Source organism: Papilio machaon, chromosome 4 (assembly GCF_912999745.1).
Source record: "Papilio machaon chromosome 4, ilPapMach1.1, whole genome shotgun sequence".
NCBI lineage: Eukaryota > Metazoa > Arthropoda > Insecta > Lepidoptera > Papilionidae > Papilio > Papilio machaon.
The window spans coordinates 3,917,686-3,945,241 of NC_059989.1; the positions used below are offsets into that span (position 1 = coordinate 3,917,686).

General features: G+C 37.2%; 1 protein-coding gene across 5 annotated transcripts in view; it reads right to left on the bottom strand.

Moving 5' to 3' along the window:
* Positions 1-249: 249 nt before the first annotated feature.
* LOC106718567 (transcription factor Sp9) overlaps positions 250-27,556 on the bottom strand; it is a 60,811-nt gene continuing 33,504 nt past the window's right edge. For 2 of the 5 annotated variants that reach the window (XM_014512701.2, XM_014512700.2), the window contains exons 2-3: positions 26,810-26,851; positions 250-1,960 (exon numbers count right to left, since the gene is read on the bottom strand). In XM_014512701.2, coding sequence (XP_014368187.2) covers positions 833-1,960; positions 26,810-26,851 — 1,170 coding nt within the window. In that variant the 3' untranslated portion in view covers positions 250-832. Of the gene's footprint in view, positions 1,961-21,375; positions 21,480-26,809; positions 26,852-27,556 lie in introns of those variants that run through there. The other 3 variants (XM_014512704.2, XM_014512702.2, XM_014512703.2) reach the window with 2 other exon arrangements.

Genomic DNA, 27,556 nt, shown 5'->3' on the forward strand with positions numbered 1-27,556 from the left:
TTGATTATGGCGGCAAAGAGAAAGATGAAACCTATCAAAAGTACCAAAAACAGAAACAGTTCTTTATTTCTTCTCCGTCCATTACTCTGCAATGGTCGGCAATGCATACGCAAATAGCAACAACTTACGTGATCTGATATCTTCGTTTTTTTTATTTTAGATAAATATGGGCAATAAAATATAATATTAACATTTTGCAGTAAATTAAATTGTTTAATAAACGAAAGTTACAATCATAACTGTTGGCGAATAAACGTTTTGTCAGGTTTATGCTAAAAACATATGAGTTTTTATAATAATAAAAAAATAGCTAAAGTCAGCGATTTCACCTGATGTTGAAAGGTGTCAGCCAGGAATGAGTCACGTTCGTGGCAAAAGTTCTTATTTGTGACAATTTGTCTATATATAATTATTAAAGTCTGAAGCTGTGTGTACATATTGCGGTAAATTGTTATGTTTTGCATAAACTTTATAATTAAGTAAATAATGTAACAAATACATTCAGATAGTTTAACAGGTGGTATTCATTTATTGAGGACCAGTTGAACTATTAACAATATTTAAATAAATTACATGTAATTTTCGACTAAAAGAGTGATTCTACTTAAATTAAGTTACCGTACAATTTCTAATTATATAATAGACAATATTTCATAGTATCTATACTGTACACTTCACAAAGAAGATATAATATACACGACGCAACACCAGTTAGAACGGAGTCTTTAATTACATTCTATACAGAGTTTCGATATGTACAGGGCGGGGGCGCAGGGCGCAGGGTGGCTCACAGGGGCGGCGGCAGGAGGGCAGTCATCGCCGCGCGCTCCCGTCACACGAGCGCGCCGGGCTTCACGTCCAAAACGTGCTCAGGCGAACGCCCGCCACCGCCGCCCTCGCCCTGGCTGTTCTCCTCCGAATCCGAGCACGATTCCGAACTGCCCTTCTTGCCGCCGTTATGCGTCTTAACGTGCTTGGCGAGGTGGTCTGACCGCATGAATCTTTTGTTGCACACCGGACATGCGAACCTCTTCTCGCCGGTGTGCGTGCGCAAGTGCCGCTGCAGCTCGTCCGAACGCGTAAATCTCTTGCCGCAGAACAGCCAGTTGCACACGAACGGCCGCTCCCCGGTGTGCCACCGTAGATGAGCTTTCAGGTGGGACGTCTTGCCGTACACCTTCCCGCACCCGGGGATGTGACAGCTGTGGATGTTCTTCTTGCGCAGATGCGCCCCCGCTGGCCCGAGCCTCTCCGCCTCCTGGCAATTAGGGCAGTCGCAGGTGGCCCGGCCTGCGTATCGCCTCTGCGAGCGAGGTGACGGCGCCTGAGCGGGCGGTGCCGGGGAGCCGGGAGCGTGCAGCCCGAACGAGCCCTGCGTCGGGAGCACCGACTTGTAAGCGTCTTGCAGCAAGTGCGGCGCGGGCGGCAGGAGGTGCGCGCCGCCCGACAGGGAATGTGTCAGTTGCGAATAGTCCTGGCCGGCGTAGTTGGCCATCTGTCCACCGACGTCCAGCCAACCGCCGTGCACGTCCCACCATGTACCGCCGACGGCGCTAACGCCCCCCATGTCCGCGGCCTTCAGCGAGCCGCCGCCGCCACCTCCCCCCATGTTGAAGGGCCATGACTCGTAAGGGTGCCTCGAGTACATCGATCCAAGACTTGCGCTAGATTCGCTTTTACCTAGTAGCTGATCTCCGGACGAGGGAAAGTAAAGATCGTTGCCGTAGGATGGCGCGGCGGCACAGGAGGTTGGCGGGCGGGCATAGGGAGCGCAGGCGGGCGGCTGCGAGCGCTGTCCGGATCCGGAGCCGGGCGGCGAGTGGGTGCCTGGACTCTTTTTCCACGGGTGAAAGCCCTTGCCAACGGCCGCATCGGCCAGTGGCGGAGGAGATTTACTGGAGAGTTTGTTGCATTGCGCCGCGAGCATAGCCAGCGGCGTGCCGCGCAGACTCGGGTGTTCCTGGAAAGGTGAACAGTAAAATAGTTAATCACGATGAATGAACAAAGAAAGGATAAGTTATACGGGTTTAATTATCGAGCGGCAGCAGGACCGTGAGAATCTTTGCCAGCGTGGAGTCAGATTTATGGTCTTATTTATATGAGAATAAAAGCCGCGGTTGAGTTGGTGCCCGAGGCGCTCAGAAATAATTTTAATAAATTACGTGAGCTCGTGAAGTGTATTTACAATTAGGCAGCGCAGTGACAGGTCCCGACGCTACCGCTACCGCGGTTGAGGGACGTCCTAATTAATAAACGCTCCCCACTACCCACTGACCGCTGACGCTACCCAACTCGCCATAAACATCAATGTTGATTAAGAACAAGGACATATAAACAGGCCGAACTTTATCATTGGAAAACGCAACATTTTTTTATATTTGTTTGTTAATATTGAGTTTACTTTAAATGTGTACTTTATGAAATATCTGTTTTTTTTTTCAAATCGACACAGAGGTGTATATTGAATAAATTCTAGAAGAATGTTACATACAAGAACTGAACTTGTAAGATAATTTAAAAGTATATCCGTTACATAAATTACAACACTCCAAAAACTATTGTAATCTCAGTGTGAGAGTAGATTAAATTACATCAAAGAAAGAAATAAAAAAAGCATAATCCGTTCCCCGCACCCATTCGATGTTAAATAAAGGTGAGTGTAGAAGTAACATCCGACCGGATATTTCACCCCAATATGAGACAAAGGGTCAATAAAAAAGTTTCATTGTATGCAATAACATAATGCGGGACTCGAATGTGGGGCCCAAACCGGGGTCCGGGGTCGTTCGCCACGCCCTTTATATTGTGATTGGCGCAGCTGTCGCTGCTGCCAGTGTGCGCCGCGCCTTACAACTGCTCACTACCGATGCACCTCACTATCAGTAGATATATATCTATAGATGTAGGTACATACATCTAATATATATCGATAAAAGATAAAAGATAGGAACTGGAGAGTTCCTAGCTTTTACTTCCACCACCAAACGAAGATTAAGAGTTGGAATTTATGTTAGGTTGTACATTATTGCTTCCAGGTTACAATTGTACAGATTAATTTAATACAACTGTTTATTAAAACATTTTGAGATCTTTGTTTATATAGAAGTGTTTTCGCCTGTTCAAAGTATCGAAATAGATTTAGTTATAACTCTTTGTTGTACTCACTTGTATTTAAAGACGAATTGAAAAAGTGTGTAGGTATAAAAACTACTACTTCAAAAAAATCAGTTAGACACTGTTTAGTTAAACGCGTGTTTTAACCCTTTAACCGCTGCTGATTGATATTTTTGACGTCAACGTAGTTTTATGTATAAATATGTATCACCGCAATGCTCTCGGTATAAGTACTTCATTATTTATTGGTAATTATCGCATTTCGCTAGCAGACATATATTAATTTTTCAATAACCACGATTTGTCAAAAATCCGCGCCCTGTACTACTAGAGTCACGGTATGAAATGGTTGACGTGTTAAACACAAGTTGAAAAGTATTTGAAACACTGTTTCAGTTTTTTTATGACCGATAGAGTTTAATATGAAATACATAAAAATACCAGAAGTAATAAAGCGGATTACACACATATAGGTACAGTCGTGTTCACAAGTGTTATGATGTCGGCCATTGAGTAAATACGAATAATGAGTGGAAGTGCGCTATCGGCTAGATCTACTCGTATGTGCACGCAACTAACGCCCAGCATTCTATTAACTTATGTCATATAGCGACATGGACACACTTATGTCTATATAGAATGAAATATCAACAATAACCTTGATTCAGACTCTTAACTTGTGCAACTAACTATTTAAGTTTTGGTCGTCCTATGAATGGGAATTTGGTCACAGTTTAACAATTGGTTTGTGTCAATTTATACATACGTATAAGAAGCCTTTTGAAAGCAAATAGCATGGTTTAAACATTTTTACACATGTGAAAAAAATTACTGATACCAATTTGCATCTAAATTACTATGTTATATATACAGTTTCAAAACTATAGATTCTGTCGTGTTTATATCACTGGCTTCACTTGGATAAACGAACATGAGATATTTTTTTACTTTTTTAAAGTTCACGACATGTCACACGTCATTGCCAACTAAATTAGCACTTTAATTAATGATCCAAAATAAACGAAAGTAACGTTAAGTAGCTTGACACTTTGGTCATTTGTTATTCGATCTGTAAAACAGCTTGTCAATTTTAGGCCATTGGCCTCGTTATTTTAATCACCCATAAGCACCACATAAGGAGGTGTATACACAAAGAATAATAATTAACTGCCCGTGGTTCTACTAGTCAGATCATCTGACATCAAAATATATCATACTAGCTGTCGCTGTCGTGGGATAAAAAAAACTATATTAGCAGCCAATGAGTTCTTCTAGACTATGTTCTACAGCTACTCCTAATTTCAGCAAGATCCGTTCTGGCGTTCTGGACATACCTTCTAATAAACGTTCATCCATACATCCATTTAAACTTTCCCATTTGTAATATTATTGAGATTATATCTTTTTACAATAAAAAAATTGCCAAATAAAATACTTACATACATGGATTAGTTTTATTAACCTTCAAAACACGCGATGTGGCGCCCATAAATAAAAGCAAACAAAAAACGCGTCTGAGGCGCACAAAGACATCGAAGCAATTTGGATAATACGTGTCAGTGGAGATGGAGAGCAGAATCGATGGCAGGCGAGCGCCGCGCTCATAATTACCCTAGGAATTATGCCCCATTTGGGTCCGGCCGAAACCGAGTGATATCCATAATTGGTCGTCAACCCAGCCGGGCCACTTGGAGATTGGATCGGAGAGCAACGGCGCCTCGGTACGCATTATACGCTGATGGCCTTTTCCTTGTCAAAAATGACGAAGATCTTTTCGTAGTAAAAAAAGCCGTACGAGTCGAAATGAAACGAGATTACCTAATGCGGGCACAAATTGTAGTATCGGGTCAGGTAGCCGGCGCGGTTCAAGGATGTAAGTGTGGCGCACGGACCACGACTCACAAAAAATATGTTAGTCGTCATGACGATGAAGTTTTACGAAAGTATACTTTAATGTCAAGGTTGCTGTTCGCAGAGAGTGCAGTTGAACAAACTACCGTCAATATAATGGATAAGTTTGTGAGGAAGATCTTTTCTTCTGACATCTAAGAAGTAGCGAGTACAGCGTTGATACCCTGAAGCGACAAAGGTTCAAATTCAGTGGCCAGAGTAAAAAAAACATTGAATAAATTAACTCTCCCTTCAACCGTGGTATGTACGTTTAATAGGCCTACCATAATAACAATGGCCTAGTTACCCCCAACTTAGGGTAGGCTCCGAGCCCCTCAGTGGGGACTTGTAGTGAGCTGATGATGAGTAGGTACAATAATAAACATCCAATTGATACACGTATAGCATACCTAACTACATAACGAAAGATAGATGATGGGCTTCGATCATTTTCAATAAAGTATTTTCAAGAAATATTAGGTCATAAGTATGGTTATGAATTTTATGAAATACAATTTGGCTGGTAACGACGCCACGACCATGTTAATAACACGTCGAGGTCTAAACGTTTCGCTTGAATATTCATTTCACTTCATCATAATTTCGGTGGATAATTTGAAATTATCCAATCTGGCGAAGGCGCGCCAAGCTCGAGAGATGCGAGCGACCTCTCGTGCCACGATTTATTGCTTCTCACATTAATTTTATTACGATGCACCATTAAATTATAATATTGTATTATCGCAGCCGTTATCGCTTATCAAATAAGCCGCTTTATTGCAGTTAAACGGCCAGAGATTTACTTTGGATTTCATGTCGTGTGATGATTTTCATTAGTTAATCCATTTGTGCTTTAATATTGTCTTCTTAAACGTGTACTAAACTCCTGTCTCCTTTATTTTAACTGGCTTTTTTTAGTTACGAAATTAATTCTACTAAGACTCTTACTACATGTGATCTTTTAATTTCCCAAGAAATGTATAGAAATAATTTTCTACAGCGCAAATAAATGTACTTCGTAGCTCTTCAACAGATATTAAATATAATGGGATTTTGAAAATGGAGCCAAACGACGTGTTGCCATCGTTTTAAATTTCTAAATAAATGAACTCGTTAGTATATGATATTATGTCGACGAGGCGTCCGGAACGGAGCGGACGTCGTGTGTAATTCACTGTTGATAAGTCGAGACCAAATTGCCGTTGGCTAATTGCACAATTAGAGAATTATCGAGTTAATTCCGGGTGAAATCGAACGCCTCGCGTCGTCGTCGGGTCGGCGGCGTCGCGTCGCCCGGGGGAGCGCACCCCGGCCCTGGCCATTCTAATGCAAACTAACCCGAGCTGGGTTTACAATTTATGACATATTGTTTGGTTGTGACGTCGAAACTAATGTTGCCCTATTTGCTGCACGCTTCAGACTTAAATATTATATTTGGGATTTAGAATTACAAGCACTAATGACCACGAAAGGAAAGCGTTAAAACGTTGTGTAGAATGTAATAGTACGTACTAGTTCTAATAACTCTAAAAGCTCGCATGACCAATGCGTTATGTAATGTTTGTAAATGATAACAAAAACAGTAACAAGACATTTTTTTGTCTTCATAAATTTATCAAAATATTTTCATCACCTATAATAGGGACTCAAAAGACCAAATTCAGCAGCCGATCAGCGATTTTATTTCTAATATTATTGGTATTTTTTTTAAATAGCCTTGAAAGATTTTCGTATGGACAGACAAGTAAGTAAAGTAGTAAAAAGAAAAAATAAAATATTTATACATAGTATTAGTTGTAAGGACACGTTAAAATGTTGTTGTTAATGGTGTAGGTAGAAGTTAATGAGCGGGCGACATTATTTCCACATTAGGCGGTCGACGCACGTAGGCTGCACGCCAGCGCCCTCGTTTCTATATTTTGATGCGGGCTAATTGCATACTGATCAAAGTATTTTAGCTTAGTGACATGTTTATTGAACTACCCACTTTTGCTTTATTAACAGCAGATGCAAAACAAATTAAGTAATATTCTTAAAAACAAAAACATTTTTAATTAAACTTTTAGTTAAATTATTTTAGCTTTTTTAGACATTTGACAAGAACGTAGCGTTTATAAGCGTTATGTATATAAAGTGAAATTCGTAAATGTTCTTAAGCATATGAACATTCCATAAAAAATCGTCGGGCTTTTATTTTAAATGCATGAATGTTTTAATCGCAAATTCATTTGCCTGACAAATTCACAGCTACATTCGCATTATTATAAGTTCAACGAACCACACGTTTAACTATCGCTGTGTGCAATCTTCTAATGACTAACTAGTAATATTTTTTGTAATTTTAATGTATAATCATTTAAAAGCATTTATTTTGTATGCGAAATTAGCTGAATAGAGGAATTTAAAAAGAAATTATTTACCTTTGGTGAAAAGATAAAAGTTTTAACAATTCCGTAAAGTTTCAATTAAGACAATATTTATGTCGTTAAAGCATTGTAACATTTGTGTAAGACATTCTACTTATAACAGAAATAGCTGTTGTACGCGACTATGTCTGCGCAGCATTACAAAAAAATAATAATAAGTAGCCTATGTGTTCTTCCAGACGTGTATGATCCGTTGAGCTGTTCCGGAGATACCTTCAAACAACAATCCATCTATCTAAACATTCGCATTTGTAAGATTAGTATTAGTATAATTTCCTTAAAATTTGCCTAAAATATTTATATACCGCCCATCAATAGAAAGCTTTTTTTTAATACTGTAAGTAAGTTAGTAACTAACTAAGTAAGTAACTTGTAAGTCCCGTAGTCTTTATACGAAATAAAAGTGTATTGTTTTTAAGTCGGAACGCTTAACACTATAAATTTTGCCAGAGGGCTGACAGAGAACTAAAAAAAGTATCGTTCGGAAAGTTGTGCGGTCGCCGATGCCCGAGGCTAGTGTTGTGTCTTGCCGTCGATATCCGACACATTATCGAGGGATTTCATCGACATTTCAAAACTCGAACATTAACGTTAAAGATTGATATCGAAATTTATGATCGCAGATTATTCAAAGTTTACCCTAAATTTAAACTTTGATGAATGTTAGCATTACAAATACAAGTTTTCGCTTTCACGAATTTAGCTAATTAAAATTATACGACTATATACATTTTTACAGATGTAAAATTAAAAAAAAAATTGTGCCACTACATACATACCTAGGTATATGTAATTCACAGCACTCGTTTAAGGTCATAGTAAAATATTTGTCAGTGATTTTTGCCCATTAAAGTAAGTACAATAGAAGTTAACTAGTAAATATAGAAACCTCAATAGTCTTCAACCTTCCTCATTATATATTGATTTTAACATGCGAACAAAAAGGTTTTCTCTGGGAAGCCGCATATGTCGGTCAAATTACTGGCACAGCGCGTCAAAGGCGCTGGAGGGACGGTCATAAGGCGATAATTTCCATTTAAATAAATAATTTGTTTGGGGTCAATTTACCGCGACGCCATGTGGCGGGTGCGGGGAGCGGCCGCAGCGGTTTCACGCCTTCACTCCTCCCATGCTTTATCGTAAAGGACTACCCTACATTGTTTTTCGATATTTCTAACGGTAAACTCCGGAATGACATCCGACCAGCGGTTCTGGGAGCTCATGAGGCATTGTAGACATTGGATCTAGAATTGAAGTGATAGAAGGTAATGTGTAATAGAAAGAGTCCTTTCTTATCCTATTACATTCTCTCTTACCTTGTTTATTTGTTTCCGAGAAAACTAAATATTATGTGAAATTCTTAGTAGTTACGAATATAACAAAATATTCGGTCTACGGTCTAGATCTAGATCAAATAATAATCATTTAACTTAGTAATTTTTAACTATATCTTTAGCAAAATTATTAGTTTTCAGTGTTTAACACATTAATTATAGATATTAAAAGTATTATACGCGTTTATGTGAAACTATAACTGTAGGATAATTACGAGTCTCCTTCGACTAAAGTAAACTTCAATAGGCAGTAGTAACTAAGGATGATTAAATATAATGAATTCTAGTTATTAGTATGCTTTCTAGGAAATTTAAATGGGTTTTAATTATGTATTATTAAATATCTTCGGCTACTAGAAATTTTATATATTAATAGAATAAGGCGCAAAGCAAATGGCGCCTTTTTTGTCGTAAGCACCAGCTTGTTGAACATTCTCTATTTTTCAGCCATTCGGGACCGTTATAAATTAAAATTATTTATATATTACAACTCATAAATTGCTTTGTTTTTTTGTGAAGGAAATCCATTCAATAGTTTAAGATTTTAACACACTTTATGATAGACGCCATAAGTCTTCGTTATAGTATGTATAGGTATTGAGTAAAAATATAATTCTTTTAAACATAAAAAATTTAATCTTTAAGATAGGAACAAATTGACCTCTCAATTAAATAATCAGACCGATTAATACGAACGTTCTAAATCAGCCTTGAGTAGCCTTATGTAGAGTTGTGTATAAATTTCGCGTGACGGAATTTGCTCTAAAATCATCAAGTGACGGCCGACCTCCGCCGCCAGGGTTCAGATAATAGGCGCACCAATTTGAGAAACATGTTCGAGCGAGACAAAAAAACGGAGTGTCGGTCGGATTTGAAACAAGGGTTCCCCTTCTCTGGACCTTTTGTTTTTGTAGTGGTGACTATGATTTGTATATCTCGATTTACCATCGCAAAATAAACATTTACACCACGTTATGTTAATATTTTAAAGTAACATCTTATTACATCTTTGTCCAATCGCTTGTTGGAAAATTGAATGATGTAATTTTCCAACTATTTAAACTATTTATACTGAATCTAATTGTTATCACAGCTTAAATAATATCAGTTATTAATGCTATTGAAAATATTAAACACACAGAGGTACAACGCATATAACCTCAATACATAGTCAATAAACTCATGATGGATTGTTACTTGTTTCGCATGTGGTTGAGCAGAGAGCGAGACGCGGAGGAAAGTTCAAGGCCAGCGCGGCAAATCAGCGGCGCGGTGCTGCGTTGCGTGCAACTTCTCCTCTCTGCGCCCCCCGCTGCCGCCCCCGGCCCGACACTTCCGAGAATACGTCGTTAAACTCACGTATTTTTGGTAGCAAGATAATTCCAGTGATTTTCAACGAAATTGTTATAATTATCCCTATTTATACGATAGTAACAAACAAATAAAATGTTCGAAACGAATCCCCCTCGGGGTACGCGATGCGGCGTCTCACAATCTTGGTGGAGATTACTACAAATGAACTGAAGATTGTGGGTATGTTAGGTTGCTAATAGTGTATACGATCAGCACAGCCGTGTAAAACTTTAGTAAAAAAATGGAGATTAATTACCAAGTTTACTCCTAAAGGTTGGATTACTTAATTCTTCTGTAGAACATAATTTATGTTGTTCTTTCACATTTAAAAATTAAAAATGTGTTCCGTAGCGACACGTTTTTCTGTGCAAGCTGTGTATACGACCGCAGTGACACATGTCAAGACAATAGTCGCCTGACAGTCCAGCAATTAGTTAGGCCGACACATTGCCTGCGCTGATAGTGTGGAACCAACTTAATGGAGACGGCTCGGTAATTTTGCTTCGACTTCTGTTTCACATATATTTTTTTATATTTAAGTAATTGAACCGCGTTGAATATTAATTGCTGAGAAAATTACCGACTCAAGGCCCCAAGGGTCTAAACCACAAAGCCTGCAAGACTCCAACTAGCGTGGGGGACTCATAAAAGCGAACAATTATTAAGCATTTCAGCTTTTATTTATTCCCAATTACGGCCGCCGGGTACTACCATTTCTATGATATTTATTCATAACTGACATTATTATTCTAATTAGATGTTCATTTCGTTTTAAGTTAATACGGCGAGATGCTTCGATAGGAAATGCGACGTTGGAATACCGGAGTGTTCCGTGAACGAGCATTCGTAACAATAGACGGCGATTAGGTAAGTAATAAAATAAAATAACTATAATTTGTCGGCGCGAGATGTACGGGGCCGAGAGCGAGCGATTACATCGCTCTATCGTCACGTACTTACACGGCGGTAGAACAAAGCCGAGCCATAAACAATTGTATAGACACAAAAGTCTCATAATTCAATTTGCATTCGGCTAGATGTACCTATGCTACACGTTGCCCGTGTACGGTTAAAGCCGCGGGCGATGCGCCATGAGAACCGCTTTCGCCGCTTTTCAACACTTCTGCGAATCGATTAGACGTCGTTTTACGTTTGTCCGCTTTCGTGGTGTTGTTTTCTACGTCATGTTTTGAAGGTATCGATGTCGATTGAAGAAAAAGGTGATTGTTATCTGCGATATCGTAGCGCCGACGAGTGGAAGGTGAGTCGCGTATTATTATGATAATGCGGGCGGGCCCGATGGTATCGCTATCGTCCGTCTAACAATTGAATTAGCATAGCGCGCAGTCGCCGCGCCCGTCGTGGCGGTCGCGCCAGTCCCGGTGGGCGGTCTCGCTCGCGCCACGCGACCACTGATCCTCAACCGATTCCATTTCGAAAGTCCTGTCATACGGTTATTGTTAAACTATTATTTTTTATTTCCTCTCATTTTAAACACTTTAGTTATAATTGATAATACTCTCTTCAACCTCACTCATCCCACGTCACATTTAATGTAATAAGCCAGATTTCTTACTATATATTTCTACCCTGCCCTTTCTATATATAACGGGCTTTATTTACTATTATAACATGACATATTATACAGTTTATTTGAATTGAAATTATAACTAAACTTGCGATCTAACACACTAACAAATACAGAGTGTTCTATGTTAGAACTCTGAGATATTGTATTGGTCCTTACATTTATCCGTTTACTAATCAACGAAACATGTATCAGTTAAGTGCAAGGCAATTCAAAGTCTATTTCTATTGAACTGTATTGAATAGACGCAGTGTTACCGCATGGGCGTGTTGCCAGTAACTAAAGCATTCACATATTCAATGCAAGCCACGACGGCAACGGCAGTGCAAACTGTTTGCAGACGTTGCACAGAAACGTTTTCGCACGTCCGACTTGCAACTGCTTCTACACGTTATGAATAAGGGAGTTGTGAATAGGAGCCACTAACCACAACGATTTGCTATCTATACAACTTGCATAGTACATAATATGTAGTAAAATTATAAACATAAACTTGCGTATGTTTAAAACGCAATGGCTTATTCTTAGCCATAATAAGTAGTGGTTGAAATGTTGTTTAATACAGTACTAACTGTTTGGCTAAATATTATTGTGTATGACATATTTCAGTTTATAAACAAAAGCTAAATACGAATAAAAAAACTTATATTGCTTTACTGAAGTTGTAAACAGGCTTATAAGAGAAAAAAAGGACATTTTTCATTAACATAGATAACTTATTAATATTAAATATCTGAATTAAAAAAAAAGATTCTAATAGAAAGCTAAAATACTTTGAAAATACCAACAATGTAACGGTTAACAATAATGTTGCCATCAAGGACAGACGCGGTTGCATCCCTCCGCAGTATTCATGGAGGTTCGTGTTAGAGGACGTGAAATATTGCCCTCACAAAGGGTCCTAATGGCACCGCACGACCCTCCGCTAATATTAAGTACCACACTTGAAAGAGAAAATGTTTATTTTCATCACTAAACACTATCCTTAAAAGGGTAAATATTTTATGTAACGCTACAAAGTATGTGAGCAAGATTTTTAGTTCAGTGATCTTTAAAATAACGAATAAATTCAATGACTTGTAACCTTTACTATAATTTATAACGTTGATAATATAAATAATTGTATATCTTCTAATTTTCTAAGCATCAGTTAAGAAGTATTTGTAAAGAATTTAGGAAAAAAGAAGATGTCATAACTATAAGTTTCTCACGCAATTTCTAATTTTGTAATTAAAGTAGAGCAATTTAAACAATTTTTTAAAGATTTCGATGTTAATCGATATGCAATGCAATATCAAATCGATTGCTCGTTTGTACAATTTCTAAACAACAATTCAAGATAATTTTCATTTAGATGCACGCGACTTACGACTCATTCTTATTTTAAAATTCCCCTATAAAGTAAATACGGGGGACATTTATTTGTTGTTGTTAAATCGTATGTTATTCAACATAGACAAATTGCAGCCGGAAAGTTTACAGTTAAAAGCCGGATGTTACGTTTAATAGTTGCAATTTCCGATGGCTTTAGTAATAGCACTAAAGCGTCGGCCACATTCACATTCATTTAGATAATGTTTTCATTGAAGTTAGTTTTGGCCTTTTATTTAAAGCGTTCAAAGTTGGTGATGAGTTTTGTAGGACATCAAGTTTACTCATGAAATAACTATTCGTAATTTAGGAATTATATGATAAAGTAATAGTTTTTTTAATTTCTGAAAAGATAAAGTCATAGGTAAACATTATATATATTTTTTATATTACAAGGTGGCAAATGAGCAAACGGCCACATGAATTCGCCGAAATGGCGAAGCGATCGCTGCCCATAGACATTCGCAATTGCAGATGCGTTGCTTACCCTCAATTAACGAAGGAGGAGGCGTACAAAAAGAGAATATTTAACCTTCCTATGCATCTCCTCCTCCATGAAGTCTACCTCCCCTTCCCATCCTTTCCTTATAAGAAAAGGGGTGGGAAGGGAAAGAGAACTTAAATTAGGCCTCCGGCACCACACTAATCAGACGAAACGCGGAACTACTTCCACTTCACGTCTGTCTTTTGTGTGGTCGTGGTATTTCACCGGGTGAGCCGGCCAATTGGTGCAACTGACGTTGCTGGCGTCTACCACTGTTAAAATATTATATATTCTAGAAAATTAATTTTCGTACCAAATACTGTAAATATATGCTACCATCCATATGTGTTAAAAAGTACCTACTTAGTATACGAAAAGTGTGACAGGTACTTAATTTTAAAAATTATAATTTTCTTACTTCAATAGTTGTTATTTATTTAAATAAATGTAAAATTTAATTTAATCTGAATCTAAATGTCAATTTCTTTAAAAAAAGTATATTTCTTTGTTTTTATTAATTTTATCTGTGGTTATAATAAGCCATTAATATAAATAATCGCTAGAAGTGACGTTCACAGGCACGTAATTGTGTGAACAGAGGTCCCGTTGTCATGGTGATATGATAAGCGGCGCGGGGTCCCGTTGTATCGGGCCAGGCACTGCGGGTGGCGGAGCGCCGCGGTCGCACTCCGGGGGGCGAAGCCCTATCTCACATTGTAGTCACCTCGTAAGTGCCAAATTATTAATCAATGACTGGGCGACAATCTTTTAAACAAAATCAGTCTGTCCGACCCGTGCTAATGACAGAGACGGACTTAAAGTGTAACAAATTGGTACTTATGTGGGACATATTTTTTGTCACCAGTTCTCGGACACACGCGGTGAATTGGTGACAATATCTTAACTATGTTTATTTAACGATGAATTAAATATAAGTTGGTACCAAGTTTAGTGCCAACTAAGTAAAATTTTGGGGTGTCGTATAAATGGGAAAATATTAAGTATTGTACCTTTTATTTATTGTGACATTTCTTGTGCTTGCTTTACTAACTCAATTCTCAATTCGTTCTCAATTCGTTTGTATGTTTATTTTTGTTACTTCGTAACTCCGCTCCTAGTTGTCCGATTTTCATAATTCTTTTTCGTACAATATGTCGTTAGTGTTGAAAAATATGAAACATTAAACACGGCAAAATATTTGACATTTTTATTCTTCCCATATTTTTACATACAAATACCAACAATAAGTTGTTGGTTACATTAGTTCTATAATTACTGTGGTATAAATAGCTTTTAACACAATATTTCCGAGCATGGACTCGTTGTGGAGAAACCTTTTTAAGATGCGTTCTCGTTGACAGTAGAACAATGGCGGTGTTGCGGCTCCTTGTAACATTTTTTATCGAGTGGCAGTCATTAATTAGTGGTGCATCGTGGAGAATAACCTTCTCCGTTGTCGGCCCATCAGGTATTGACAGGGCGCGCAGCGACGGCGCTGACGTGCGGCGCCTCCGACCCATGACTCGCGTTTCGTGTTCATTACGCGCCGCGCCTGAGCCGGTGTGCCTCGTCGGCACTAACGAGCCGAGCTAATGCAATGAATTGCAAAAATCCACTTAGCCCCATCACAATTTTAACCCCTAACACTCACAACATAAAATTCAAAATCCCCTACCCCGTGTTACCTTATCGAGATATTCCAGGAGCCGACTGCAACCATTCCGATGACATTAATGACTTCCAAATCGGACTGATACGTTGAAATCTCGAGTGGCGCTTCCAATGGTATATTAGTTTCTTTGAGATGTGAGAGCAAAGCGCGACCTTTATTGATAGAGCGGTGAGATCAAAGGAACCGCCACAAAGATCCTACGAGAGTCATCGTGACTGATTGTAGGAGATGAGTAAATATAAAAATTAAACAAAAACGAGTTCCGGTCTGAGATGATTTACACATGATGTATGGTTTTTTCACAGAAACACAACTCTAACATACCTTTTCAAAATATTATTGAACTTACACGATGTAGGAAGATTACAAGTGCATACAACTTTTTGAGCTTTAAAAGTTACAAAGAGATTTGAAAACAATTATGAGTTCATAAAGGAAATAATTGTACGCAGGAAACTAAAGTGTAGCAGATAAAACATTGAATAAATCAGTTTTTGTGTTGCTGCGTTGAGCAAGGACACAGTAATATTTACAGAGCTGTAAAGATCGGTTAGAACAGAACGCCGTTTTATGAAATTAAACCTGAAAATAAATATATTGCAGTTGCTTTGAAAAGTGTGAAAAATTACAGAGCAAGAATTGAATTAAATTACCGGCAAAGTACGTCGGTGGTCCTTCAAGAGTAGACCGATACTAAATTAGCGCGTACATTTGTCGACAATGTCACCAAAAAACATCAAGTGGGATTGTGGTCAAGCGCTAGTTTACGATAATAAATCATAACAGATAAAGGGATTCGCATTTATAAATTCCAAGTTATATTACAAATATACCATAGAGAAATAAAATTTCAAAGAATAAACATATTAAATGTATATCCGAATGAACCTACAATCTAACATTTTGCTTATTATCTTTTAGGAAACAAATGAAACTATTATCCATTGGAACCACAATAAAATTATCCTCGGTGAAAATATTAAATAGCTAACAAGTGGAATTAAAGGTGCTTTCCACCAGTGGCAGGAACTGGACTGTTTGTGGTTGTGGGGCTGTCGTGGCAAGAGCGTAGTGGACGAGCGGCGCAGTAATGGCGGACGGTAATTATGACGTAGTGGCGCAGTGCAACAAGTACACGGCGGCTGCTATGTAAATAATTAGGGCCATGTCACCCTGTTCTTACTTTTAAATAACAACTACGTAATTTGACTAATTTTAATAATTACACTTGTATCGGAAGTGCAATGTACTTTGCTTTTTTTATTTCTAGTGGTTGTTTGACTTTCAAAGGTATTTAATGCATTTTTCATTTAATAAATTTTTTAACATTTGCGATGTAGGAACTTAAATTACTATTAAAAAACAGTGACAAGTGCACTCTGACTTAGGTGTTTACAATGATTCGGTACAAATGCACTGTGGTTCGTCATCTCCAATGACAAACTAAATTTTTGATTTCGCGTTTCGCCTATATAGGTTTAACGTAGGTAGGTCGACTCATTTTTATTCTCCCGCACAAGCGGGTAGTTTCAAAATCCCTCCCCGCTACGGATGGGCGCGCGGCTTGTGTGTTGAAGTCGGTGATTTGACAGTCGTTAAGAGTTGGGAGTCGACAGGAGTAAGTAAAAGAGCACATCGGACGTGTCGATTATTTCGCGTACAAGGTCGCTAAGTTTACGGTTCCCCGTTCGGTCCGATAATGACGCGTGTATAGGGTGCATCGGGTGCATCAGGAGTGCAGCATTGCTGGCGTCTTAAAACTGTATGACAGTGACTTATTTGACTCAACTAACATCGACAAAGTTACCAGGCACCTGCAGGCGACGAACGGGGCATGGAGTTGGTAAGTGACACTTATTATACTTTTAATATTATGCCAACCCTCGCAACGCGTAGTAGAGTAAGAGAGGTTGTTTCGCGGGACCCTTCGTGTACTCCACAACATATAAAAATAGTTAATAGATTCCGACTGAATAACTTTACTCAAATAACACTTCTACTGAAGTTTTTATTCTACACATACTTCTTCCCAATCCGGTAACAATAACGAAGTAACAGCCCGAGCCGAGGCTCCTGAGGGAGCCCTCGAGCCTAGTTACTCTTAAACGAGGTTTAGGCTAAGCGCCATCTGCGCCCGGTCACCTCAAGCCCGGTGAAACTGTAAATGCCTCTTCAAGACAAACAGTGTCTACTCAGTCACAAAAAAAAAAAACACATACTTTTCTGAAGCAACCGAACATCAATCGAGGTGCTAAATTAGCGAGACAAAAAACGCAACTCGCAATAAATCTTTGAAAACTCAACAAGACAGATTCGCGAATAATTAACGGTTTGTTATTCTTTTTGATTTTTAATCTGTGGTCGGTATGGCAAAGAGTATTCAGCCGGGATTGTTAAATTTGTCGCACGCGCAGACACGCCGTTGACGGATGACCACATAAATAACACGAAGGAAAACGTCTAATGAACATGTTCCTGAATTAGCCTTTGTTTTGTTAAATTGAATATTGTACTTTTTTAAGTTATGTGGAATACAATGTGTTTGCTACATTAACAAAAATACCGAGTGAGACACGTCAAAAGTAAGAGTAAAGGCATACCTACTGCAATAAAAATACAATCAATTTCAACCTAAGAACAGATATTTTCCGGTGGACATAATTTCAGATAACATTGATTAGAGGAGAAACCTTGATACATAGCTAAACATATACATGTTTAGCTACAAACTAACCAACTTATCTTTGGTTTCGGAGATCAAATTTCCTAAATAAAAAAATTGCCATCCTTCTTTAATAAGAAGGATAAGATGGAAGATAATTCTTTGACATAACAATATATACTTTCAGATAACAATAATATGTTTTATACTGGAATGTTGGTCTCAGAAACCAACGATTAGAAGTATAAACAAGAAGTATTGACTGAGGATATATTAAAAATCAGAGTTGAATTCTAAAAATATTCGAGGATTGACGCGAAAGGTATTGGTATGCGGTGTGTCGTTCCGTTTGCGCAGTAAATATCATTTGGAGCGACAGCTTCATTTAAATACCTTTTGTCAATGAACGGGTTAAACACGACGCGGCGAGGCGATAAAAAAGAATTATGGCTGCACCCGTCGCTACCGGTGCCGGTACAACTTTTTGTCCTAATTGGTGCATGTGACAACTATTTTTAATTATAACTTTTAATGAAGTGTGAAACTCTACGGCCGTGTTAGTTGTGTTGACTTCTATTATTTATGTTCTATAATTTTTCATCTTCAGCTATGAGTTACCCCTTCATACATTAAATAAATGTTAACATGCTTGTAACGTACACACGATACCAACTTCCGCCTATACCATGGAGTATCATCAAATAAAATGTACATTAAACTTAATTTTTTACTTACATCGATCTCGACTAATAGTATCTGACTAAATACGTTTACAAATGCAACCCAACTTCGCAAACACTTATATCCTAATCCGTACTTAAAGTGTTAAGAGCCGTTAAAGCTTTACGTATGAAAAAACAAGCGTATCAAAATTGACAGATCTCAAAAAGAGCATTGTGACCCGCGTTAAGCCAACGAGGCGTCCCGTCTTCTCTGGATGGCGAAATTGGTAGACTTAGACACGGGACGATGACAATGCAACGGGCACCTTAATCCTTATAACAGCCATTTAGGGCCATTACAAATAAAAGTTTGTCGGTCGGCCGATGTCGGTTCGGCTCAATGCCACAATGGCCATTGAGGGGGCTTCACGCTGCGCGCAGTGAATGGGCCAGCGACGAAAAAATCTATTAGACACGCATAATAGATGCGATGTATCGTGCCGAGGTGAAAACTCGACTTGTTCCTGATTGACATCCCCATGCTGGATATCGATGACTGTTTCTGTAATTTAGCACTATTATAAGATTTGAAGATGTTTGTTGGTCACACCTTTAACATGATTAGAATATATCTCTAATAAAATAAGTGTTGCGGCCTCGGTGTTTCGTCGCGCCTCCTTGGACTTTTATATTTATTAACTTTTCATATTTTTTAAATTGAATTTTTGACATTAATTGAGTTTAGACGTTTTATTTTATATGTTCTTGTACGCATTTTTATGTTGTGCCTTTTTATGTTCAATTTATTATAAAATTCATCGTAAATATTTAATCATTCCGCATCGGTCAATAAGGTTAGTTTTAGTTGAAAAATCAATCTTACTTACATTACGAGTATACGAGTAAATGCGAATGTTTGGATGGATGGATGTTTGAAGGTTGGCTCAAAGTTTTTTTTTTTACTTATAGAAGACATAAATATAGCTCTACAATAACATATTGACTTACTAGTTCCTTTTACTTGTGGGACCGGTGCATCGGTGATCCGTATCCTATAAAACTACTTTATACTAAGACCTAGGTACATACTTTTTCGCTGTTAGTACCTTTTTGCTTCGAAGCATTAGTCGTATTGACTCTATAGATAGCACATTTATTTGAAAGCAACTTATCGACCTAGGGGTGTGGGAAATACGAGGGGAAATATTGCATTTCTTCCATTTTATTTTGGTACTTGAATCTATTAGAGATACGAGATTAATCTATTATTACATAGCTAGTGATGCTCCGTTGCTATTGAAGCGATAGATAGATATCGAACGCGATCTGTAATAAGATGTATCTATCCATTGTTCGAATTGTAAAAAGAATTATCAAATAAGCTAGCGTCATATTGAAAAAAAAGATTGACTCTCGTAATATAGAACAATACCTCATTGTTCTCTATTTCAATTTTATTTGATAAATTCAATCGAAGTTTCCGACGGGTGTTGAGAGTGATTCGTTCGTACATCCTGAATTTGTTTGCTATGACAAATATTTTGGCGGGGATGATGGATAGGGTGGGGAGAACAATCGGCTGCAAGGGATATGTGAACAAAGTCTGTTCGGAAGCTTTTTGCCGGTGTGAATTACGGGGCGCTTGATTGAATGAACAAATTTGTCAACGATTTCGAAAACAGAGAATTAAGTGTAATAGAGATGAAAAATTACATTTATTTGATACACATTTAACTTTTTTAACACAAAGGAGTTTAAATTTTTACTTTAATTATTTGGAATAAATCTTCGAAATAAAATATAGCAGTTTCATATGCTAATAACCATAAGACATGTAGTTTTAAATTATAATATTTGTTTCGACTTTACAACTTACAAAGTAACACTCTAAAAAAGATTTAAACGCACAAAAACTTACATTATAAATTTGTAAATACATGTATCTAACAAAACCACTTGTAAACTTTAAAAAAATTTAGTTATTTAACCATACACATTTAAGGACCGTTATTTTTAAAAAGTAGACCTATATCCGTGTCCCAATATTAAAAAAAAAAAGCCTGTAGCATGTAGATGCGAACGCCGCACGCAACGCGCGTCGCCGACGGCACACGACGGACATTCAACGTAACTCACGCAAACTTTACAATAACTGCATACTTCAAATTTTTGTCTATTACCTTACTTTTTATTTATTATTTTTTGTAAACAGTTTACATTTAACCTTGACAAGCATTTTTTATATTTGACGTAAGCACAATCTTTATGAAATGAAATAAAGTTGCATAAGAAAATGTGATTCCTATCATTTTTTTAAAGAAAAAAAGCAATATGTTTTTGTGAAAGTTTTTCGGTAATAATCTATTAATATCTTGCTATTATTATTTGTCATGAACAACTTATAAAAGGCTATGTTGCTGTTATTATATTGCAAACTTTTAACTCTTAGCTTATAGTCAGATATCTAGGACCGTCTATGTTATAACAATTATAACTATCATATATGTAAAAAGAAATAACACACAATAAGCTAGAGAAAATAATTTTCTAATAGGATAATATTTCTAAGCTAACAACAAAATAAAATAACTTTAGCTTTTCTTTAATTTGTTTCATACAATGACGTTAAACTTCTTTAATATATTTGGTACATAATTTGCACCAAAATAATATAAATAACCTTGGGAACACGAATAGTATTAAATAATTAAATCACAACAACTTCAGCTATATGTAAGTGAGTAACCTAACGGTCATGTAAAATAAACTTTAAAAAGTTCATTCTATAATGGAATACTAAAATATATATTAAAACTCACGATAGGTTTTGTCCCCGGCGCCGAGAAGGGCGCGTACATGTCGGTGATCATGTCGCCTGCACACCAACATAGAGCACTGCACTCCGCACATCGGCGCGCCTCCACGCGCGCTTCGTTTGTCTGACAGCGCCGCGTCGAGCAGCCGGGGGAGGCGGGGGCGGAGGGGCGGGACGCACGGTGGGCGGGGCTGGCCCCTCCCACCCACGCTGCCCGCCCCCAAGGTCACGGGGCGGGCGTATCGATCGCACGCGCCTCACTCGACTCCATTTTATTCCGGCTCCCCAACGATTTGCATAAACTTTTTTCTTTCTTGTTTCAAATTGCCGCTTCACTTAGAGGACGCGACGGTTTTCGGATACCGTTACGCTTCGACTAATACGACTTTATAGCTCGCTATTTGAATGCGGAATGCCGATGTTCCATTTCTTTTTAAGATTCAAAAATACTTACATTTGTAAGCGTGAGCCAGCAACAATCATACGCTTAGGTACAGAATTCAATATTATCTATCAAGTGAAATAGAAAATTTCATTGCGTTTTTTTCTGCAAATTGTAAATGTTCAGTGAAAATATGTTATATTATCTCAGAAAAACGGTTATCGAGAGTGTGACACAAACGCCATGTATCAAATAATTTGCTGGCCCCCGGCAACCGGCAGGCACCCGGCAGCGTTAACGGCGGTATCTATTTATGTCAATTGACATTGTTACTCAGTCTGTCATACTTATTAATAAGACGCATAGCGCAATAAAAAACATATAAAAATTAAACCCAATAATGTAATGTTTTACATTGTCCATATTACCTTAATAAATTAACTAAATCTAGGTATGATAATACGTAAATTTCTCCGGCAGTTAATATAGTAAATATTATTATGCCCTATTATGATAGGCAAGTAACTTAAAACACAGTAAAATTTAATAGTTTCCGTTAAATTTGTCTAAGAGTTTCTCCTTACTCTTAACCCTGAGGAGCAAAAATTAACGTTGTTAAATAAAACCATAAACCCTTGTAATATAACTACAAACAGTTAAATGATTTCATAGTCCAGTAAAACCGCAGAAATTTAACTGAACCATAAATACGGTTAAGTATTCATAAAGCTATATATTGATGGTTAGCGATAAGTTTAACAGTTCCCACTGACACTGTTATTCAAACACATATTGTCATCTCTTTCATTATCTTTGAAAAAAAAAAAAACTGAAATAGCAATATGTTTAGATTTAAATATTTCGTAAATAGGTACTCACGGATTCAAATCTATATAGCTTACTTTATAAATTGATATAGAATAATTTAGACATTACTGCGCCAAACGTATCCCCATTATACGTTATAATTATATCTAATTTTATAGCGATCTCATAATGGTAGGTTGTGTGAAATCATAACAGTATGTCTAATTAATAAAATAGTAATGTTACATGTAGACTGTGAATCTTTTTAAAGTTGATAGTAAATTATATGTTTGTAAATGAACTAAAGAACTATATGGTTTTATGACTATTGCATTAATATTAAACTGTCGGCACTTGTAGTAAACTATAAGTTATATTTTGAGATAATTCATCTGAGTTTTTATACGAAAAAAATAGTCTTGTTTTTTTACGAATTACATTTCATTGCTTTCTTTAACCGAATAGGTCTATGTTCATTCAAATTTCCTATTAGAGGATATCTGTAAAAAAATTCATTTAATTTTTATATAACCATACTCTACTAAATTAACAGTAAGTACTACGAGTAGTAGAATTGATAAAAATCTTTTACCTATACAGTGAGCTACTCTTCTTTAGAACTATTCTTGAATAAATCATGTATGTATTTATTTCTGAAATATTTAAACATTATAAATAACTGAATGGAAAATATTCAGATGGATTTTTATATAATAGCCCGCAAGGGCAATGACTCTTTGCGACATTAGTAGTGTATGTTACACAGAAGGCTAAAATAATTACAGTAATTACCAAAAAAGTGATATCAAATGCGGTAATGTACAAATGCGAGCAGCTGTCGAAACCTTACTTAGACGTTTGTTCTAATCTACCAACAAGGTGTTAAACATAATGAAGTATAATCCCCAAAAAGGTCTAATAAACACGACCAAATAATTCGTAATGGCACATAAAAACACCTTAAAGATATAAAACATTGAGGGAAAAAAATATGAAAGCGCCGCACCCCCAAGCCCACGCGGCCGCAGAGCCACCGCTAAATATTTCTAAGAGAAACGTCGTCGCTTTAAGAATAGCTTAAGCGGCTAATAGTTTTATGACACGCATGTCACTGCTACGAGCTTTATAAGGAGCATCATTCAATTATGAGCTCTATAAATTTAGTGTTAGCGTGTAAAGTTATTTGTGGCGGAGGAAATGACAGTCGCAGGGCAGAACGGTATTAGACAGGGGTGCCATCGAGTTTGTGATGTAGTGAAATCGTTGCTAGGTGAGGGCTACGGGGCGAGAACCGAGGGACGCGGGAGGGGCTGGGCGTGTCCGGGATAACGAAATAAAACCCTCCGGGCTCATATGCGACCGTGCGAACTCGGCTTAACGTAATAAACATTTTAATTTGGGCACGAAACTCACGCTGAGATGCAAAATTACGGTGTGAGAGGGCGTCTCGCGCCAGAAATCAAATTACGAGGAAATTTCGTGCAGCGATGTTTTTCATGTCGAGAGAAATAGGTTGAGACCCAATGTAGGTACCTACGTGTGTAACAATATAAAACCAAAAATATTCTAATGTTCATTTTTAAATATGAACAATAAGCATCAATACGACATACTATCAATACGATTAGGTACATATCTACAAATGGAATGCAATAAAGCAAAGCAAAGGGAAAATAGAACAATATATAGGTAAGCAAACAGGGCTTAAATGTCATTATGTTGCTACATAAATGATTGTTGAATATATCTCACTAAGATCTCAAATAGGTTTAATGTAATGTTTACTAACAATTTGTTTTTAATATATTAACGGCATTAGTAAAGATATCATATTTTATTGTTAATGTTCAGATTGTGCTATGTTTGACATGAGTCAATTATGTTTCGTAGGAAGTCTCAAAATCTAGATAATTCTTGTTTTATTTGTCTTGCTAATCGTAGTTAACTATGCAACAGTATAGCAATATCAAGGTAAATCTGTTACCTGGGGGAGTACAATTAGATTAGTTTGACCGGCGACGGCTCACGGCGGCCGGAAATAGGCGGAAGTGAGCGGCGCCGGCACATATCACATGCCGCGCTTCAAACGGCTCCAAAGCGGTTTACCGAAACTCACTCAAGTCGACTCACTCATTAAATTCACTAAGCTCACTCGGTACTAATGTCATTGTTTTCATTAGTTAATTAAAGTTATAGAAACAGTTTTGTTTTTTTTATCATTTACAATAACAGTCATCTTCGTTCGCGGTATTCTAGTTACAAAAAAATTACCTTGCACCACCAAATTACTTAAGCTTCATCCACTATTTTTGCAAATTAGTTACAACCTACTCTAATTATAACCTAACTAACCGTGGGTTTCTGAGACCAAAATCCCCGTTTAAAACATATTGTTATCTCTGTTTTGTCAAAGATAATGATAGGGATATACGATTTGTTTTATATAGAGATTTGGTCTTAGAAACCCACACAGTAAGTTCGTAGTCTGTTGGTGCCATTTACTAAATACAATGAAAAAATTGACGTACGTTGTTTCGTAAGTGCCAAAGGTTAATAGTCACTTCACATGCCCTATCCGCCCCTGTTGGCTTGGCGAGACCACTTCAGGAGTGTCCTTAATGATTACCTATATGTATATGCCTATATCCACTTGACGTTTTCCGAATAGCAGCTATGAATTTACGTTCAGTTTGGAGAAATGTCGTAATATAAAATATGAAAAACACGATTCAAAACAGTAAGTTTTTAATATTGTTTGGAGATATTCCATTAAGGTAAATTTCTGGTTGCAATCCTACATACATTGTTTTAGTGAAATCTATACACATATTATATGTATTTACCTACTATTCAAACAGAATATCAGATGAAGGAATTAGTTAAGTATATGTTTTGAAAGAAATTGATTGAATTGAAAGACGGCCTGGCTATCAATGTCTACTTCTTCTTAGACCTATATTGATGTGTTATGTACCAAAATTAATAATTGTATCGTGGTTTAAAATTACTAAAGTAATTCACCCTTTTGCTGTAGAAGATGAGCGGTTATAATTTGCACTCAATAGACATCCAGCAGTCACGCCTTGATAATAGATATATCTAATATGTATTGTCCGTCTTACGATATCGTGTTCATATCTATAACCAGGACCGCACGCAGACTAGCGACGGCCCGCGGCGTCACTCGTCGACAACGTTCAATGCGCATTGTGCAAGCCATTCTACACGTAAACCATTATGCATTGTAAACGTTTCAATTCTAAAGTCACGACAGTCCAATGTTTAGAGTTAGACGGCAAAATTGTGAAATTACGTAAGATACAAATTCTCGTATCTTCGGAACCTAATATATCCAAAAAGTACAACAAGTAGGAAAAGAGGATTCGATTGGGCTTTTTATGCTTCAGAACTTCATTCGAACTTTATGCTAGTCACCAAAGTTTTAAAATCTATACGTATGTTGTTGTGTAGATTTTTGATTATAAGTACTAAGACTACATAAATCTAGTACGTAGGTTGTCGATTACTCTTGAAACAGAACGTGGGTGTGGGGCGAGCTCGCGCAATCGCCCAAACCGTATCGAATGCATTGCCCTCGCCTCTCGCGCGCACAATGCCCATTTCACAGCGCCGATACGACGACAAATCAAAATAAATTACCGATTTCGTCATTCGGAATTCGTTCCGATATAATTTCCTCACTTCGTGCTTGAAGATCGCATCGCATGGTGATGCGAATTGTATCGATAATACAGCTACACGAACTATTAAGAAAGCAATGTGACTGAATCAAGGAAATAGAATCATTTTGACGTACAAACTCGTATATCAATTGCTTGTTCTTTTGCTGGAATGGAGCATTGTTTTTTACAAACGAAGAAAACAAAGGTTTATTTATTCGGCATAAGTTTTTTTAAGAAGTTTGTTTATTTCTACTTTATAGGTATATCTTTAAACTATATAAAAACAAACTTATGGGAATTTTGCAATATACATACACATAAAGATAAGAGTTAAAGTTATAAATACAAGTTGAAATATTCCTATCGAAATTGTGATAAAATGTTAAGTTGTAAGTTGCTTTAGTTCGATAACTTATAAAAAGCATTTACGCAATAAGATTATACATATATAATGTTCATATACATATTTAAAATAAACAAAAGCAAGCGAGCAAGAGTTCATATGAAACGTAGACTAAGAAAATTAGTAAGTATTAAAATAAATCAATGTTATATTTAGTACTTACTAAAATCTTCATGTCCTTGTGGTCCGCAGATTCGATACTAACCTAAAACAAAAGACTTGTTTTTATTATTCTGCAGCAGATAGGTTTATTAGACTTGAAAAAGCGGTTACTGTATTTCGGAGATCAAAAATTAATTTAAAAATCGCCAAGCAGATCGACAGTTCTTAATTTGTCCACATCCACATTTTCTAATTTCGTTGAGACTCCAGTTGTTTATATAAAAAATAGATATTCATATTTTTTTTACGGTTATAAAAAGTTGTATAAACAATACTCGGAAACTAATTCGCGTATAATGACATCGAAAGTTCGTTAAGCGAGCAAGCCCACGCCCATCGCCTATCCGTCCTGTACAATATAAAAACAAAAACTAATTAGAAAGTCCCTAAAAAGTTAATATCATAAGTCGGCGCGTACACACGAGCGAATTTAATTTGGAGCGTTTTTAATTATGGCGGGAGATTCGTTCGTGGGGCCGGTTTCGGCGCCGCGGCTCTGGCCCTCTAATTATGAAGCCAGTAATAGCGATGCCTGGAGTGGCCCCGCGTCCCTACCCGCTACCCACTACCCACTCCCACACAGCTCTAGCCATCTACGCTACACTGACTAAATTAAGTTACATCAATTTTCAATGTTTTTGCTATCTAAAACAAAATAAATAAATTCTCTTTAATGATAAAGACATTTTTGTGATGAATTTTATTTTATTTGTTAGAGGAGTAGACAAAAGTTGTCTATTGCCGTTCG